Genomic DNA, 19,181 nt, shown 5'->3' with positions numbered 1-19,181 from the left:
AGGATGTGCCACCAACACCATGACGAGTGAGGGAGGGAGAGACTTGTATAGAAAGAAACGAAAGAAAAGAGAGCCAAGCAAGGGTTAAAGAGTCGAGGCAGAAGAGAGGGAGGGAGGGAGACACTCTCATGCCTGTGGACACACGCATGAGAGTGTCTCTCTCCGTGTGCGTGCTTATGTGTTCGTTCCAGGTGGTGATTGGCACAAGTGAAAGACGCTAACCTGACGTCACACGTGCACACGCACGCACTCTCACATTCATCCCTGTGAATATAAATCCCTTGACTTCCGCGTTGACACACCCTGGTGCGGTGTCACATAACACGAACGTGCTGCGAGGTTGCGCTGCTGTTTCCTTTTCCCTTCCTCACCTTACTTCTCGGTCAGCTTTGAGATCTTCTTCTGTAGCTCGGTCATCTCCTTCTTGAGGCTTTCAAGCTCACTGTTTCGATCACGCTTCACCTCCTCGAGGTTGTCCTTGTGCTCTTCCTTGAGCTGAGAGACCATACGCTTGAGCGCCTCGATCTCGCGAGCATGGGCGTAGCGCTCTTCTGGTGTGCTGATGTTCTTATCCATCTCGGCCTCGAGCCACCGCTCGTCTTCGCCCTCCTCCAGCTTCTTCTTGGCGGCTTTATTCACGTAGTCGGAGCTGAACCGGGCGGGTGCCTGGCACGCCGCGGCGGAGACGAGGGAGGCGGTGGCCATGCGGCGCACAAAGCTGACGCAGGCGGGGCGCTGCATTGCCGAGGGTAAGTCAGGGAAGTGAGTGGGACAACGGGTGAGTGTATGTATATATATATATATAGCGAGAAATGGGGAGCCGGAGAGGCAATGCAGTGATGGTGGCAGTGATGCAAGAGAGGGACACCCCCAAAAAAAGAAAGAAGAGCGAGGAAACGTAAACGACAATAGGAAAACAAAACAAAAAAAGAAAACTGCACACACACACGCACGCACGCACGCAAAGGTGTGGGGAGGTGTGTGTGTGTGTCTGTGTGTGGGAGAGAAGTGGTGAAGGACAGGGGGCGATGAGAAGGTTCTCGTTTTTTTGTTGCTGTTGGCTCACTGAGAGACGGGTGCCGTGAGAGCTGGCTGCTGTTCCTCGTGAAACGGAAGAAATGCTTCGGAGTGCGGTGGAAAGGACAGGAACGATATCTGCATATGCATTTGTGTATGCATGCGTGTGCGTGTTTGCCGTATGCCGTACATAGCCAGTTGGACGTCGTTGTAGCGTGCGTAGAGAATGGGTAAAGAGAAAGGGAGAAAGACAAGTGCAGCCATGCAGAGTACGTTCGTCTGCGTTTCCTTTTCTGTGCGGTCCACCTTGAATGACCAGCCTTCGCTGCACATCTACCTGGTGCGTGGCCGCCCTTTTCAGCTCTGAGCACAGCGCGGCACCAGCCACTCTTTCGTCGCATTCCTTTGTTGGTGTTTTCGTGAGAACGGACAAGAAAAAAAAAACAGAAGGAAGGGAGATGCGGCACGCGTGTGAAGAAGCGAAGAGAAAGGAGGGAGCAAGCATACCGAGAGGTGCTCGCCTCATTCTGCTGCACGGCGCATCGCAGACATACACAAAGGCGCCACGCAGTTTCCTCTTTCATGACCTTATCCACCTCCTACCGTGCAGTGGTTGCCCCCAAGGCAGCCGCGAGCACGCTTTGGTCCAGCGTTACGGTGCCGACACTCCGGCGAGCCATGCGTTCCTTGCCCTTTTTCTGGTCATTCCACTTCTTCTGCTTGCGTGAAATGTCACCGGCGTGAATCTTTGCGGTGACGTCCTTGCGGTACGCCTTGACGGTCTCTCGGGCAATGATCTTGCTCCCCACCAGTGCCTGCAGTGGCAGGTCAACGGAGGAGCGGAGCAGTTTCTCCTTGAGGGAGCCGATGATGCGCCGGGCGTGCGTGTTGGCTTCGTGGCGCAGGCAAATCGTCGACAGCGCGGAGATGTGTGCCTTGTTGATGACGATGTCCATCTTCACCAGGTCGGCAGTCATGTAGGTAAGATCGTCGTACTCCAGCGTCGCGTACCCGTGCGAGCTGCTCTTTACCGTCGAGAAGAAGCCGCGGGCGAGGTCTGCCAATGGCATACGATACCGCACCAAAGTGCGGGCGCCGTCGATCACGCGCATCTCCTGCATCTCGCCTCGAAAGGCGCTGAGCGCAGCGCTGTTGATCTCGTTGAGATACTCGCTTGGCGTCAGGACCGTTGCTGTGACGAATGGCTCGAGGTACGCCCCGACGCCTTCGTGCGGCCACCGCCAGTTGCTGACGGAGACAGGCTTCCGCTGCGCCGGGTCGTCAGGGTCGCCGTGCTGCTCCACGTACATGTACTGCACCTGCGGCGGCGTGACGAGCACCGCCTGCCCAAACTCCATGAGCAGCCGCTCCTTGAAGACCTGCATGTGAAGGAAGCCGAGAAAGCCCAGCTGCAGCCCGGGGCCGAGCGCTGGGCACTGCAGCTGCTCCACCGTGACGGAGGGGTCATTCACGCACAGGAGATCCACTGCCTCGCGCAGTTGCGTGATGTAGACGCCTTCGTCGGGGTAGAAGCCAGCGAAGACGACGGGCTGCACCGTCTTGAAGCCAGGGATCGGCTCTACTACAGATGAGCTGCCACTGCCGCTCGCGTCGTCGCTGCTCGCTGTCTCTGCTGCCGTGGCGGGTTTCGTGCGTGACGCGGTCGCAGGGGACCCTGTCGCCACCACTCTCATCGTGTGCTTTCGCGTCGGCAGTGTACAGAGGGTGTCGCCGATGAAAACGTCTTTCTTGAGCAGGCCAGGGAAGAACACGAAGCCGACCATACCAGCCGTGAGGGCCGCGGTTGGGTGCAGAGTGGGATGGATGATGCCCACCTCGCGCACCTCGTGCTTCTTTCCGGAGTGGAAGAAGGTGACGGTAGTGCCTGGGGTGACGGTGCCATCCATGACACGAATGAGGCCGTAGATGCCGTCCTTCGCCACAGATTGGCCGCCGGAGGCAGGGGCCGTTCCCGAGGAGACCGAGGAAGCCGTGCTCACCGGCGCTGATGCAGCACCATCTGCCATGCCACTGCTCTCGGAAGTCCAGCAGTCGAAGAGCAGAGCGCGCAGCGGCACGAGCTCTTTCTCCACCTTCTTTCGATCAGCACTGCCAGGGTGCATGGCTGGAAGCTGCTTCATGTCAGAGAAGCCTTCACGACCACATGGGGGCGGCACTTTGTCAATGATGTGCTGGAAGAGCTGCTCGATACCCCGCTTACTCTTCGCGCTCGTCAGAATAACTTCGCGGCTGAGCAGCCCGGTGCTGTCCTCCAGCTGCAGCAGCGTCTTCTCCACCTCAGCGTCGCTCATTACACTGTCCATCTTCGTCAGCACCGGCAAGATGGTGAGATTTTGTTCAAGTGCCGCATAAAACTGTGCCATGGTCTGTGCCTCCACGCCTTGCCGAACGTCCACCAGCAGCGCTGCACCCTCGGAGGCGCAGAGGCTACGCGATACCTCGTACTGAAAGTCTACGTGCCCTGGAGTGTCGATCAGGTTCACGAGATACTGTGTGCCCGTCTCACGCAAAGTGAGAAGCACGCTGCATGTCTGTGCTTTGATGGTGATGCCACGCTCTTTCTCCACCTTGAGGCGATCTGTAAAGGTGCCGGTGGCCCCGTCCGCCGGCAGAAGATTCGAGAAACGAAGCATGGCGTCGGAGAGCGTCGTCTTGCCGTGGTCCACGTGCGCCACTACACTCACGTTGCGGATGCATGCCTGCGGGAAGCTCCTGATTAGGTTTTTCTTGAAGGCAACCTCCTCTGCGGGGTTCCGTGGCAGCAACTGCGGTGTCCCGACAAGGCGACGTGCGTCTTCTGGCATGGCGTAGTGGGACACGTATAGGCCCTCCCCATGCGCCGGCGCGGTGGCACCGTCAGTTGTGAAAGCGGAAGAAGCGTTGCTGTACCTTCGGGGCTCCGCAAGCAGGGGCCTAAAGCACCATCTTTTGCCAGCGCCCATGTAGGAGTCGAGGCGCCGTCCACAGAGACTTTGATGTCGCGTTGCCGTGTGTGCGCCACCATGGTGGGCAGCCCGAAAACGTGGAAAATCAGAAGACCGCGTGAGAGAGACACCGCTGCTGCGCACGCCGCACAACTTCATGACGTTCTTCAAACCGCGCCTTTGCTGGTGCACGACGTACTGCCCTTCTGCAGGCGCTCCAGTGGAGGATAGGCAGCCGTGAATAGCAGGCGAAGAAGAGCTACACGCGCCAGCACATGCACAAGGGCGCAGCGCGTGAGCTCGTCGTTCTTCCACTGTGTGGCCCCAGTTGAAGTAGAGGTCTGAGTGCGGTGAGGCTTGTGTGTGTACAGTATTTTCTTGTCCCTCGGTGGTGCTAGACGTCGGTGAGGCAGCAGCCGTTCTCCGCTCGGCGACAACGATGCCCTGGAGTGAAAAACAGAAACGAGGATATTTAAGGACACCCAGAGGGACGCGAGCGCGTCCCTTTCCTTCGCTCCCTTCCTTTGTTATCGCTTGTCCTTTGCGGAGTGTCCTCAATGGTGACTCACAGAAGCGCGCTGTGAGGTCTTTCCAGAGACACGCACACATGCCGGTGCGCACGGGATACGTTTACCGAAGAGGGCACGAACCTCACAAAAAAAGAGAGAGAGACGGGAATGGGAGATGAGGATCGCAAGGAAGCGCGCATGAGCGCGTCATGCGCCGCCTGGACTATGCGATGGCGGAGCAGTACATTGAAGTGCGGCCCTCTCGCGTCAGTGTGGCCGCCGTATGCTTTTCTGTATGCTGCCGAAGGTAGATGAGGTGTGTGTGTGTGTCTATGTGTGTGGGGAGGGAGAGGGGAAGAAGCTGCCCTCGTCCCTTTTGTGCGTCCCCGAAAATCATACATCAGATGCGCAGCAGGTGAACGCACATGGGCGATGTAGGATGTCGAAGGCCTGCCTTTCTTGTTCTTGCCTTCATCGTTGTTTATTTATTTTTGCTTGTGTGCGCGGCTGTGCTTTCAACATCTTGCTCATCTGTCGAGCGACGGTCCCCTCCCTCCTCCTCCCCCGCAACTCCCACCCACACATACACACACGAACGCATGCTTGCCGGGCACAGGCACCACGCTTGCATACACTTGCGCCCATTACATACAACAACAACGGCATTTCACAGCATCGGCACCATCGCCACATAATGACGCTTACAAGAACCGAAACCAGTGTGTGCGTGTGTGTGTGTGTGTGCGGGGTGGGGTAGGCGGGAGGGAAAGAGGCGTGCATGTGTGTGTTCCAGGAGACGAAAAGACGGCCAGGCGAAGCCCTCCCGGCCCCTCTCACTTGTATATACATGGATGGAAGGGGAACAACCGTGGTACGAGGACGTCAACAGGCAGAGAATCAGAGAAGGGTAGTTACATCTAAACGAGCGTTGCAGTTCAGGCAAACAAAAGGACGGCAACAACGACAAAATAAAACATGTGCGGGCTGCAGCATCGTCAGGGTGAAGGCGCGATGCGAGAGACGCACGCGGAAGGGGCAAGGGTGGCGCGAGAGGCCAAGAAGAACCCACCACCGCCACACTGCGCTCTTCCGCTCTCTTGGCTACAGCAGAGGCGGCAACGCAGCACCCTTTCCACGGGTATCACACACACCTCTCGGCGAGCCCTCTCACCTACTCGGCATATACCCACTGTCCCTTCATGGGTCAAACCAGTGAGCCGACGCAAGCGGGGCTGCGGCCACGTCACATCTCTGTCTGTAAAGCGAGGCACGTGCACTACGGCTTGTGAGGACCCTTCGGGGTGGACTGATCCAGCGGCAGCTTACGCAGGCTTCGCGCGATCATTGCCTGCCGCTGTTGGTGCCGCTGCGTCAAGGGCACAGAGGGACGGTGCGGTGGCCCCACAATGCTGAACAAAGTGGCGGAAAGCCGCTCGTGGGCGGCGGCGTTGACAGAGTCCATGAGTGTGGCGTACGGAGTGCGGCTACTGCCCAGCACAGATGGGGCCGTGCTGGGCGGACTTGCCCAGCTTTGCTCCTCGCCGACCGAAGCACCGGTTTGTGTGCCGTTGAACTGCCGTCGCTGCAGCTGTTCGGCTGCCAGGCGAGCCGAGAGGCGCGCGCCCAGCTCTGCTGCAGAGAGCGCGAGCGCGTTGCGGTTGCGAGCCACAAAGCTTCCGCGGGTAGTGGAGAGGCACCGCTGCGTTTTCCACGAACCTTTGACGGCGCCTGGCCGACCGTCCGCCAGCCGCCCCACCGGCTGCCGCAGCTGTGTAACAAGGAAGCGGCTGTACAGCTGCGACTCTCGTGCCTGCTGTACCTGCTCCCCGACCTCAATGAGCTGATCGAGCTCTCCGGCACGAACAGCGGCCTCTTGCGCCGCAGCGCACAGCACTCGCCGGTCCGGCGACGTGGGCCGCCACGCCGCCGCGTTTTCGCTAGCGTGGCGACTGGCTTCACTGCTCTCGGAGTCCGCTCCGGCCTGAAGCGAGTCGTACTCGAGAGCGACCTCGGCCATGGCCAAGCTGATTTCGTCTACGCACAACGCCGGCAGTGCGGCAATCTGAACCAGTAACGATCGCTCCAGCGAGGATAGGCGCGCCCCAATCGACGGCACTGCAAGTGCCTCTGCCTCTGCTGTGCGAAGCAAGTCGAACCCGACGGTAGACAGGCACCCGTACACCTTCATGCACAGCCCCAGAGCGCCGTCGATGAGAAGGGCGATTTGCTGCTCCGGCACCACGGCGGGGCACCTGCTGCTGCGGGACATGAGCTTTTCCATGTACGCGAGCACGACGGAGTCAGGCACTCCCTCCTCCGGCGTTTGCGACGTTGTGGCTGGCACAGCTTCCGAGTGCAGGTAGCGGTAATAGTTGCGAATGGCTTCCGCCTCCAGTACCCCCAGCTTGGCGCGTCGGCGCAAGAGGCGGCACACGTACTCCTCCCTCAACGCTGTGCGTAGAGCTGGCCGCAGGTGCAGACGGAGGAGCCTCAAACCAGAAGGGGTCGCTTGGGCCGCGCCGCCGCTCTTTCGTGCTGGCATCTCTGATGCCCAGAGACACAGCAGCAGCTGCACCGCCTCAATTCCGTCGTCGCTGGGCATCCGACACTCGAGCACGTCCGGCGTGAGCGGAGACAAGGCAATGCGGCAGCTGCGCCACGTGGCGAAAGCATCGATGGCACGAGGGCAGCTTTCCAGAAGGTCCGACAGCAGCGTTGTAGCGTACATCAGCACACCCTCCTGCTCCTTATGATCTGCCGTGCCGGCGGCAGCGCTGCCGCAGCTCTCCCTCGCCGTCAGGCGCACGTGCCGGGAGGCTTGGTCAATGAGGCCATGCGCCAGCGCGTAGGCTTCCATGAGGTCCAGCATTCCGCGCACCCCGCCAGATTCGACGAACTGCATCTCGCTTGCTTTGCAGCCCATCACAATGGCACGAAGAACGTCAAGTAAGAGCAGAAATACGTCGCCATAGTGCTCCAGGTTCGCCACCTCCTCCTTTGTGAGTTTTGGCGCGGCTCCTCCGCTGCTGCGGCGCAGCAGCAGCTGCTGCTGCTGCTCCGGACGCGCAGACAAACATAGGCGCATGACATGTCGCATCCACGACGTGAGCAGATGCACTCCGCCGTGCTCCGCAAAAAGATCGGGAATGCACAAAGCCTGCGAGTGCACGCTTCTCAGGAGCACGCGCGTATGCGACGGGGTTGAGAGGCAGCTAATCGAGCACGCCGCCGACTCACCATCACCTGCCGCCCTTGACGATGCGGCCGGGCGACGGTGGGCGATCACGACGGCATCTTCACCATCCACCTCTAGTGGACCCATTGAGGATCCAGAGAACGACATGTTCGAAATGGATAAATCCACCTCCTCGTGCGGCTGCCAGTCCGCCGACTCAAAACTCCGAAGCGGGGCTCTGTCGCGCGCGACGCTTTTACGCCTGCTCGCGCCGGCAGTGATCGCGGCTGTGTCTACGCTCACGCTGAAGTGCGAATTGTGCGTTTTTGTGTCTTTGGCCTCGTCGTCATGGTCGTCCTCTTCGATACCATTCGCGTTCATCATCGGTAGAGCCAGCTCCCGCACCGTACCCACCTCTGCCAGCGGGACATCCCCGATGCAACGCAGCAGGCTCCAAGCGACAAAAGCCGCGTGGGCGGCTGATTGTGGCAGCCAATTCCAGCGCACCCCACCGTGGGTCGGCATTGCCGCCGCCAACTCAATGCCGCTGTCCTCTCGCGCGGCACGGTGCCCCCCCACGCACTGCGGAGATTTCGCAGCCACCGACGCCGTGTAAGAGGAGATGAGGGGCGGCACCGCTGCTGGGACACCGAAGGCGTCGACGTACACGTCAACCTCCTGGATGAGCTGCACTAGGAACGGGACGAGCGACGGGGCGTGCTGCGTCAGGGCCGTCTGCACGAGAGCTACCTCCTCATCCGTGTAGCTGCCTGAGCGCCCGTGCGCCTCGCCGCTTCTGCTCGCCCTCGCGATGGCAGCAACGGTGACGAGGGCACACCGCTTCACAGCCTCCGCCTCGGGTGGCGCTGTGCGCAAGTAGTGGAGCGCCACCTCGACACCACCGGCAGCGATGAAGTGCACATCGGCCCCGCACAGCATGCCGGGCTTGTCGCCTGTGCTGTCCATGTCACTGTCACTGTACTCGGCTTCTTCGCCGAAGTGGTGCTTGTCGACAGCTTCCACCGGCACGCTCGGCAGTGGACTATCCTCTCCTTGCTGCTGATCCTGTGCCGCGGACGGCTTCTCGCTGTACGGGCTGTGGCAGCGCACCTGCAGCCCATCCGATTTCGCGCCTAGGTGCTGCGTGAAGAGGATCATGGATGTGAGAAGCTGCCAGGCCTCCACCTCCAGCTTAAGAAGCTCCCCTTGTGTCCACGCCACCACCGCCGCCTCGTCGGTGCGCGTGTCGACGTACAAAAGCAGAACATCCAGGAAGCCCAGATGCGAGAGTTGAATTCCCCAGAGGGCCGCCGTGACGGCTCCATCGCCGGCGTCGGTCCCTGTGACCTGCTTGACGGTGCCGGTGGTGGCGTGGCAGTGAACGTACTCGCGATAGGTGAGGTGTGCAAGCTGCCAGCAGTAGTGAGCATCGAGCAGCTGCCAGCCGTAGATCTTGAAGTCGAGCAACTCACGACGACGTGCCACAGAGCTGGCGATGGATTGGAAGCGCAGCGCGTGCCGACGCGCGGCGTCGAGGGAGAGCAGCGTCACCGGAGCAGATTCGCCTCTATCGACGTCGGTGGACTGAAAGGCCGCTGGGGCTGTGGCTGTGGCCGAGTGCGCGGTCGTTGTGAGTTCGGCTCCGCACGTTGTCTCGAACAGCAGCGCCGCTACAGCGTTGATTGCCTCCACAGTGGCGACGCTGAGATTGAGCGGCGTGGCGTGAACTTCGGCCGAAGGCAGGGAGGCGGATAGACAGCTGAGTGACTCCGAAGACGTTAGTGGGGTCCCACTCTGCGCGACACGATGTGCGACGAGCTCGTCTTCCACGTATTGTGTGTCGCAGCGGAGGAGGAACGCGAAGAGACACACGAGATCGTCGCGCAGCTCGCAGTGCGCAGCACTGTGGCCCTCGTTGAACTGGTGGAGAAGGGCAAGGAAGAGGTCCATGGCTGGGGGACTCGCCTCTGCTCTCCTGCTGACGTCCGCCTCACCTTCGCAGCTGCCGTTAGAGGCGCCGGCGAGGCCAGCAACGCCCATCGAGCCGTACATGAGCTGGCGTGAAGATTCGCTTGGCGCCAGAAGCGATGCGCCCCACAGCACATCCACACACAGCTGCGCATATGACGCAGCGCGGCAGACGAGAGGAATGGCTGTGGAAATGAGCGACAACGTGCGAAGTGCCACGGGGACGAGCAGCGGGGGGAGCAGTCGCACGCGAGGCGCGGCCTTTGCGCTACCACGGCTTGCCTCACGCTGCTCAGCGGCGATGATTTGGTAGGTGATGCGTAGCACCCAATGAAGCTGCGCAGCAGCGCCATTTCCATCTTTGCCGCCGCGACGTCCTTGGGGAGATCCTGCCGCACCAAAGAGATCGTCCTCTGGCTTGACATCCAAACCCTTTCCGACCCCTGCCGAGGCACCGATGAGCCCCTTCCCCTTTTGGAGCACTGTGAGCACGTGCGCCCACTGGTGCACCACATCCTCAAAGACAGACAAGATGTGCAGGCGGTCAAGTCCCGCCGTGAACGTTTCCGACGCTTTCGTCGGTGCTTGCGCGCTGCCGTCAGCGCCGTCCAGGTAGGTGGCCAGCACCCGTGAGACGCCCTTCAAAGCGGCCAGACGCACCGCCTGAAGATCAAGTGCCGCCGTCGCGGCGACTGGTGTGTGGTGACCGGATGAGGAGCTGTGGGAGGCGAGGGCGATCTCGCAGTCGACGGCAGCAACCGCGTTGCCATCGATACGCTGCATGATCGTCAGCAGCGCGCGCAGCAGGTCCCTCACGGCGGTCGTCTGACACTGCTGGTCACTCAGAGTGAGACACACAAGCGGCGTAGCGGTGCAGCGCTCGATCAGCGCACAAAGCGCGTCGGGAAATGAGCGAATCGACACTAGCGGCGCTTCAGCGGCGACGGCTGAAGTGCAAGAGTGCGCGGCGTTCGCGCAAGGGGCACCCGAAATCATGGTCGCGACGGCTGTGGCGCTCGGCATCATCGACGCATCCTCCGCCGATGTGGCTTCGCGGGCCGTGGCCATGCAATGTTCCCACGCCTCCATTGCGATGGCAGCGCGCTCGTCCTCCGTGGCGGCAGCACCGGTATCATCGCGTGCATCTCTCAGCGACTTTTCCGGCTGCTCTATGAGGGGAGGGAGAAGGTTTTCGATCGGCACCGCACCACCACCGCCTTGTCGGGCCGACTTCGAAGTGCTGCCAAATGCCGCGCTGGGGCTGCGCGCGTACTGTACGCTTGCTGCTGCCGCCGCCGCCAAACTGGTTTCTCGTCCACTGCTCCGCTGATCATCGTAAATGCCAACTTCTCCCTTGGCGATCGCAGCGACGCAGGCGTGCATGAGATCAAGGACGCCACACTGCACAGCGCACGGCGTGATACCAGCCACCAGGTCCCTCTGGAGTAGCTCAGTGAGCAACAGCGTAAGCCGCTCATAGTTGCTCGCCTGCTGGATCGGGTTGAGTTGCGCGGCCACCTCCGCCACTCGAAACTCCAAATACTGTCCCACGAGACTGGGTGTCGCTGCAGCGTTGCCGGGCGCCCAGGCCACAAAAGCCGGTAGTTGCGCAACGTGTCGCACGACAGCCTCCGCTCGCCTGCTCCGCGTCTGCGTCGACTGCCCCGCGACGCCGCCACCGAACACGTCCTTCGGCACTTTCCTCTTTGCCGCTACTGAGCCATGTTGAGAGCAGACACCTTTGCCAGCGGTGCGGGTTGCGGCTGAGGTCCGCATGTGTGATACGTGCACTGGCGCGCACGTGGACTTGCAAAGATAATAGAGGTGCACCGCCACCAAGTCGCTTCTAGGGGTCCCAGTACGACGAGACAGCGAGACAAGTGAGAGCGGATATCGATTGGGGGGGGGTGATGATGATGCTTAAGTGCTAGAGGGGGGGAGATGCGGAGGCGAGAAGTTGAGCTGCACCACACCCCATTACAGTAGCATTACAGATGCAGGATGGGTATTCACATGCGTTCCCTACAAGACGAGCCCGACAAGGATATTGAATTCAGAGAGAGCAGCACCGACCTTGCGCGCAGCACCACTTCCCTCTGTAAGCTGCAGCGCACCGCGGCTTGATGAGCGTCTCAGCAGGGCGAGGAGGTGAGGAAGGCAGGACAACAACAACGAAAAACCTCTAAGCGTTGATGAATACATCTGTTCCTTCGCCAGCGCGCGCGAGAGAGATATAGAAGAAGGGAAGGAGATGAGAAAGACGAGAGGGAGTTAAACGGAGGCCATTGGGTGAGTCGGCACATTCGCTACCATAGATCCGACTTCTGGGGGCGGTGGGCCCCTCGCCGGGCCGCCCACACCGAGGTCACATCGGCAGGAGTCGAGCGTGTTTTTTCATACAAGAGCACAGACGTGCGCATATATGCCTGTGCTTGTGAGCACTCACGAGAGTGGGGATCTGGCTGTCTTTCCAGCTTCCTGTCTCGCCCGGTGGCGACAGAAAAGGTGTGTGCGCGTGTGTGTGGGGAAGGGGGTCTTGTGGAGAAGATTCACTCTGGAAGACACGCACAGTGAAAGCAACGAGAGAGAGAGAAGGAACCAAAAGGTGGCTGGAGCCCTTTAGCGAAGATGACAGGTAGAATCAAGCACTATCTTTCCGCTGGGCAAGAGGAACAAACTCGATCATGTCCTCGATATCGGCGCACTGTTATGCATCGAGAAAAGCGTACAAAGATCAATAAAAGAAAGCAATAAAATGAACATGCAAACGAAAAATAAAATCTCCGCAGGGACTGGTGCACTGACCTGCTGGCGTAGAGAGGAAGAGAGGAGGAGGAGGTGCGGAGAAGGAGGAGAGCGCGCGCGCGCGAGAGAGAGAGTTGCCCGTCGGCGTTTACTGTCCAAGACACACCTTCACCATAATATGCGAAACCATATGCACAAAATACCCACGCCGGCTCTTTTCATAGTCATTATGTGGTGTGATACAGCTGGCCAGCATGTGATGGCATCGCACCAAAGTGCCGCGGCAACAGGCGGTCAGTGTCTAGGGGTGGGAGTGCAGAAGAGAAGACAAAAAAGGCAATATATACGTATAAGAAGGGAAGGCGCATGTGTATGTTGGAGAAGAGACAGCGAGCCAGCTACAAGAAAAAAAAAAACAAACAGCAAACAAAAAACGTTGGCGAAAGAGAAAGGGCAGGTGAGTTGTATGCTCACCGGTCCCTCGCGAAGCCACCGAGACTGTCCTAAGCCACGTTTGCTTGTTCTCTCGCCCACGAACTCGTCTGTGACAGCGGTGGACCATTCCATGCGACGTAGCGGCTTCGTAGGCCGCGGAGCGCCGCTGCTGTGAGCAAACCGATCCCCCTCCCCCCGACTCTTTTGTTTTCCCTTTTTACTCATTTTCGCGTTTGCTCATGAGAGACCAATACAGAAAACGACATGCTGGGATGTGCGCGCGTGTGAGCGATGTGCTTTTGTCTTGTGCGTGTCCGAGTGTTGCACGCATGGATGATGTGCGTGAATGCACAAAATCATTCTCACGCATTCCTTCCTCTACTTTTCTGTCAAAAATAAAAGAGAAACGAAAGCGAGGCGACAACGTGGCGATGCCCACTCCCGCGTGCTAAGAGAGGATACAGAGAGGGGAATGGCAGTATGCAGTACAAGCACAGGGGCCTTCGCCTCTTACAGGTTTTTCCGTTTCCTTTTCATCGTCTTTTTCTTTTCTCTCTCTCCTCGTATGTCTTTTGGTGGTTTTGTGTGTGTGCATGTATGCATGTATGCTTTTTGTTTGTCTCCCTTTTCGTTTTGTTACGCGACGTGTGTGCGAGCCACGGCGAACTACGACACATCCGACGCGACCGCGCATGACGCTGTCCTGGGCTAACGACAAAAAAAAAAGGGGTGGGGAAAGGAGGAGAAGAACGGAAGCGAAGGAACAAAAAAAAAGCAACGACAACAAAAAAGGGAAACAAGTGAAGACGACAGGCAGGCCGACGGATGCAGCGAGCAACTGTGCAAACAACGACATTAAAGACGCCAGAATACAAAAAAAGGAGGGTGGTGGGAGAAGGGGGAGACATCCAAAGAAACCAAAAAAAAACACAAAAAACAAAGAGGTACGGGGCGGGGAGGGAGGGAGGGGGTAGTAGAGACGAAATAGTCGGCGGCACCGAGAGAAAGAGATGGACGCGCGCCCATGAAATCACACGCACGCACCCACTCAGAGGTATACACGTTCCTAAGCCGAAAAACAAAGAAGAGAAGGGAGGCATACAGACAACCCCCTCCCCCACCCACAGAGCCCCGTTATGTGGGGATCGTTGGAGAACAGGGGTGTTGTGCTCATGGTGATGGTGGTGAATCACACCAAGGAAACAAAGAAACAGAGAAGGGAGAGACAACCACCGGTGGCTGCCGTGCAGCATCATATCCGCCGATGCCGCCGCCGCTCCGCCGTCTCCCGCCATCTCCGAAACGAGAGAAAAAAGTAAAAGTCAATCGATAGAAGGAGAAGGAGAGACGACGGCGACGAAAGCCTCACGCAAACCTACGGCAAGCGTAACCGACGTTTTTTTGTCTTTGGCAGTCAACAAGCATCGAGGTAACAGCAAGACGCTTTATGGTGAAGCTGCACACTTACTGGACTCTAGGTCATATCGTCATCACTTTCTCCCCCGCGCTACGCGTTCGCCCGTTCTCTCCCTCTGCGCCTGCGTAGTTGTCTTTTTGACACCGTACATCGGCAGAGGCGAGCGTCACGGCTCACGCCACAAAGAGAGGAGCAGGACGAAGAAGAAAAACGAAAGCACCACACATCTTTTCTCTTTATTCTCAGAGGAGGAGGGAGGGAGGGGGTATGATAGAGAGAGATGAAACACTGAATGGAGAGAAAAGGCTCGCACGCGGAGTAAGTGGAGGGGGGGGGGCACGGGGGTGCTCAGGAAAGGATGGGGACGCTGCAGTGCAGTTTGCCCGCAAAGGAGAAAAGGCAAAAGCGCCGCAACAACACTATCTGATACGCAAACACAAATCTGTATGCCAAAATTCCATCTCGCTTTCTCTCTCTCTTCACCTGTTTTGGAAAATGCAAAAAGAAGTAGAAAAAAAAACGTAAAGCAACGAAAAAAAAAAAACAAAGCCCAGAACCCCCGCAAGTGAGTGTGTGTGTGCGAGGGGTGATGTGTGATAGAGTGCTGGCACGTATCATGTGTCTGTGCTGTGCTGTCTTTCCTATATGTTCGTACTGACTTCTCCGTTTCTTTTTTTGTTTGGAACTTGACTTGCATACGGAGAACGGAAAAAAAATAGATCGAATTTGTGCGTATTGCTTTTCAGCATGTGAACGTCTCTGTCTATGTCTGTCTGTGTGGTTGCCTCGCCATCTGGAGTTGTTATCGTTTGGTGGTGTGCAATTCCAGTGGAGAGCGAGGCAGGCAGGAGAGGGGCAAGAGCTCGCGGAATCTGCACCCTCCCCCTCACTGCTCTCATCCGCACACCCTCCCCGAGCCCACGCGAAGACTTACCTCGAGAGCATTCGGCGGCGTACCGCCACATGGCTGTATTGCCCCCGTAGTACCGTGCGCGTGCGCCTGAGTGCGTCTGATTGGTCGGCGTTTGCTGTCACTCGTGCGCCTGTCGGTGCCTCGGCGCTCGCGTCGGAAACTTGCTATCACTTCCTTGTTCTCTGTCACCTTTGAGTCGCTACGCTTCCATGGCCGACGAGCTCTTCCCACACCCAGAAAAAGTTAAAAAGCAATCAGAATGCGGACAGACTGGAAGACAGAGAGGAAGGCGATTGACTTTGGCGAGCACAGAGCAGGAGGAGGACGGCGCCAACGGGAGAGAGAAAGGAACGGGGGATGGCGTGGAGCGAACGTATCGTATGCCACACGGTGGCTCACACTGCGCCAACACACGCACTTCGGCGACAGTTTTCTGTGCGCTTCCATGAGGCATTTGATACGAAGCCGAAAAAAAAAGCAAAGGTAGAAGACAACCATGAAGAAGAACAACGAGGCGCACGAGGGTACACACCCACACGCGCTCTCTAACACACATACAGGCACTCTGCCGCGGCTACAACAGAGAAGCCCCCCTCCTCCTACCCCGAAAAAAAAAAACATTGTACAGGTTTCCCTCTTTCTTCGTTTTTTTTTTCTTTGGATTACCTTCCGAATGCGTGCACCGGCGTTTTTACCCGTGACATGTTCTGCGTGTGTACGCATGTATGCATACACGTGTGTGTGTGTGTGAGGGCATCATATGTTAGCGTTTTTATTCTTTGTTTGCTGCTCAGCCTCATTCGATTGTCTACCTCGCTCCCTCGTCAGAATCTCCACTGGTACTTCGTCGGTTGTTGCCCATATGCGCTTCGTACGCCAAGAGGGGTGCGTGTGCGTGTGGGACAAGGGGACAACAACAATACACAAAGACAAAGGCCTGGGGCTGGGCACACGGAAAGGAAGAGAGCACCAACCACAGACACACACACACACACACACACATGCAAGCACCGAAGCACACTAAGCCGGTTCACCACAGATGTTTTCTTTTCGACGTGTCCATTCTCTGCTGTAGAAGAGGGTTCAACCTCCACTCTACCTGGCCCGACACAGACTCCGTTGCGTAGTGCGAAGCAGCCGTAGGCACGTCTTATAGCGATGCCGCCTCAGCCATCTGAGAACCGCCTCTGCCACAAACTCTGCCTCTCAGGTCGCTTCACAACCGCTTCCATGGTGCCAGCAGTCACATGGTGTACCCCTGGCGGGGGCTTAGGCTCTCCGACGGTAGGCAGCTAGGGCCGGGTGAGGTACGCTCGAGTCACGCGGACACTCTCCGCCTATCATATGGATGACACCAACCTGCTCACTGTCACAGCTCGCTTCCACGCCACGTCATGCAGGACCTGACCGCCGACATCAGCAGCGATACATCACTCTGACATGCCCCACGCCATAGGTGCCTGACCCCGTGACCACCAGAGGTGGCTCGGCATTGAGAGGGATAGAAGCTGCTCGGTTCCCCACACACAGCGATTGGGAGTACTGGACCCTGTGATACCACATGCGGAGGTGTGTCCCCCGTCATCAGGGACTACATCACGCACCAAAAGCAAGCCCCACCTCTCGAAAAAAAAAGAAGCGCAGGGCCGCCGAGCAGGTAACAGAAGACAGTTCATGCCAGAGGAAAGAGCTGCATTACACGGACGCGTTTCTGCCTGAAAGTGAGGGAATGACGGAGTTGTGCTGGAGGGAGAGCTTGCTCACTCTGCACCAGAGGCGCAGACTTAGGGATAGGGGGGATGTGAGGTGAGAAGGCCTCGGTAGAAGGAATGGGGCAGCGGTGACCGGGTAACGAGCAGAAAGACATCCCAAAGTTATTCACATGCCTCTTATCATCGGCCTGCGTGCTCCCTATCCGTCTTCTCCATCGGATGCACCGCTCCTTCTTTTCTACCAGGCGCCCCTGCCATTTGTGCAACGCTCTCTCTCACAACATCCACAGGAGCCCCCCTCCCCCCACCCCACCCCACCCCCTTGGCTACGCTTTCGCACACACATGCATACACACCCTGCTTGTTCGCTCCAGCGACTTGCGTTAATCGGACGGGGCATTTCGAACAGAAAAAGACACATGTTAAGCAGGGCTGTGAAACATGCGAGTCGTCGTGCTCACCCCCTCCGCCGCCTCCCCTCTCCCTCCACCGAAGCGCTGCTGTCGGCACTGCTGCGCTTCGGGCTTGTGCGTCACTTTTTTTCGTTGTGTTTTCGCTGATCGAGTTATCATTTAGAAACAAGCACGTGCCGTGGCAGGGGCACACTCGCACAGACACACGGACATGGCCATACAGCACCGGGGAAGGGGGCGGGAGGGGGTCATACCATCAGGCCGGTAGACAGAACAGTGCATCCATCATAGGGAAGCCCATCCCCCAGAGGGAAACAGAAGAGAAACATGAACGCACGAAGCAAGAGTTGAACAGTACACGGAAACAAAACAAAAACGGGAGAGTGAATGGGTGAGAGGGTGAAACCAAACGAAAGAATTTTTTTTATTTCTCCGGGTAACGGAAAGGCACTGAGAAAGCGGGCAATTTCAGTAAAGGGAGGTGTGCAGACGAAATAGGAAGGGATAGAAGAAGTGGAAGAGGAGACGAGACACAGAGCAGAGACATATATACAGACGTACTTGCATGCTCACGGGAAAGACAGACAAAACACCGAGGAATACGGCGCCGAAACGAGCACAGGAGGAAAGATCAACCATTAAGCAAGACACCGACAAGCAGACAGAAAGCTAAAAACATAGGAGATGGTGAGACCAGACTTATCAGGGAAGAGTGGAGAAGCGAAAGAAGACAACAACAAAGAATCGAGAAGATGTAAAACATGAACGAACGGAGAGAGAAGGGCAAAATAGCGGCAGGCCATGTACAACAACTCTTAGCTAAAGTGTGAAGGGGTCGAGAGGACCAGCAGTCGAGGAAGGAAGAGGGAGGAGGGGACAGGTGCGCAGACCCACGTGTTGCGAATGTCTTTGTATGTCTTTGTGCGTGAGACCCTTATTTTGTTCTTCTGTGTGTGTGTGTGTGGTTTTGGCATACTGCTTGGAACGGGCCGAAGTAAGAAAGGAAGGAAACGCAAGAAGGAAACCACACACACACACACACTGGGGCATGTCCAATAGCCGAGCCGCAGACAGAATAGCCAAATAAGCCCAAAAAGGACGACAAACGAAAAAAGAGGGATGGAGGGGGGTTGAGGACGAGAGGGAGAGAGAAGGTTCTGTCCCTTCTTATGTCGTTTTGTGTCGCTACGTTCACACACGCATGCACCTTCCCACACTCCCCTCTCCACTGAAGGCGTTCGTGTGGGTGCTGGTGCGCCCCCCGCGGTGCATATCATTTGTGCCATTTCCTCCTCTCCGAATTGGGTTGTCGCGGCACGTAGCGCATGGGCAAGTGAGAGCAAGCGTTGGCGCACAACGGCGGGCACAGCCACGCAGCCACACACACACACACACGCATCCACGCGGTGCATGTGGGAAAGGCAAAGGGCGGAAGAAATAGGAAACAAAAGTCATACAAAAAACGAAAGCGAAACAAAAAAGAGCTTCCATTTCGCACAGAAACGCGAGAGCACCCGTTCCCTCCGCCCACAGCGAGCAAAAAAGCAAGCAAACAACAACAACCAAGGAAAAACCACCGCCACCACAGCCGCCGCCGCCAGCACCACCACAGGACCAATACGATGCTGAGAAGAGACACAAGGGGACACGGGCGAGGGTGGGTGGCTCGAGAAAAACGGATAGACGACGTGTGCGAGGGAGCGAAAGGAGGGGGAGGTGGTGGCACCGGAAAACAGCAGGGAAGAAAGAGCACAGGAAAACCAGCAACACCACACACACATACACAAACAAAAGAGTGCATGAGCCCCATGAGTGTTTTTTTTTTTCGGTGCATGCCAGAGCAAACAGCAAGATCTCCTGTTCCTTGGCGAAACTCTCACACACACAGACATGCGCATACGAAACAGAGAAACAATAAAAGAAACGAAGAAA

The 19,181-nt window shown here is 57.7% G+C and overlaps 3 protein-coding genes across 3 annotated transcripts; all 3 read right to left on the bottom strand.

The window, feature by feature from the left end:
- Nucleotides 1–372: 372 nt before the first annotated feature.
- On the bottom strand, nt 373–741 carry LINJ_34_0600 (conserved hypothetical protein; the record flags this gene model as incomplete). Its single annotated transcript, XM_001468410.1, has 1 exon — nt 373–741. One exon carries the CDS (start codon nt 739–741, stop codon nt 373–375), a length of 369 nt encoding a protein of 122 aa, XP_001468447.1.
- An 875-nt stretch (nt 742–1,616) lies between these two features.
- LINJ_34_0590 (putative GTP-binding protein) lies at nt 1,617–4,121 on the bottom strand (the record flags this gene model as incomplete). The annotated part of the gene is made up of 1 exon (XM_001468409.1): nt 1,617–4,121. The coding sequence occupies one exon, from the start codon at nt 4,119–4,121 to the stop codon at nt 1,617–1,619; it is 2,505 nt and encodes an 834-aa protein (XP_001468446.1).
- Nucleotides 4,122–5,747: 1,626 nt separating this feature from the next.
- On the bottom strand, nt 5,748–11,390 carry LINJ_34_0580 (conserved hypothetical protein; the record flags this gene model as incomplete). Its single annotated transcript, XM_001468408.1, has 1 exon — nt 5,748–11,390. One exon carries the CDS (start codon nt 11,388–11,390, stop codon nt 5,748–5,750), a length of 5,643 nt encoding a protein of 1,880 aa, XP_001468445.1.
- Nucleotides 11,391–19,181: the final 7,791 nt, after the last annotated feature.

Source organism: Leishmania infantum, chromosome 34 (assembly GCF_000002875.2).
Source record: "Leishmania infantum JPCM5 genome chromosome 34".
Lineage (NCBI taxonomy): Eukaryota > Euglenozoa > Kinetoplastea > Trypanosomatida > Trypanosomatidae > Leishmania > Leishmania infantum.
Note: the sequence above shows the minus strand (reverse complement) of the source record. Positions and strands in the feature narration are given on the sequence as shown.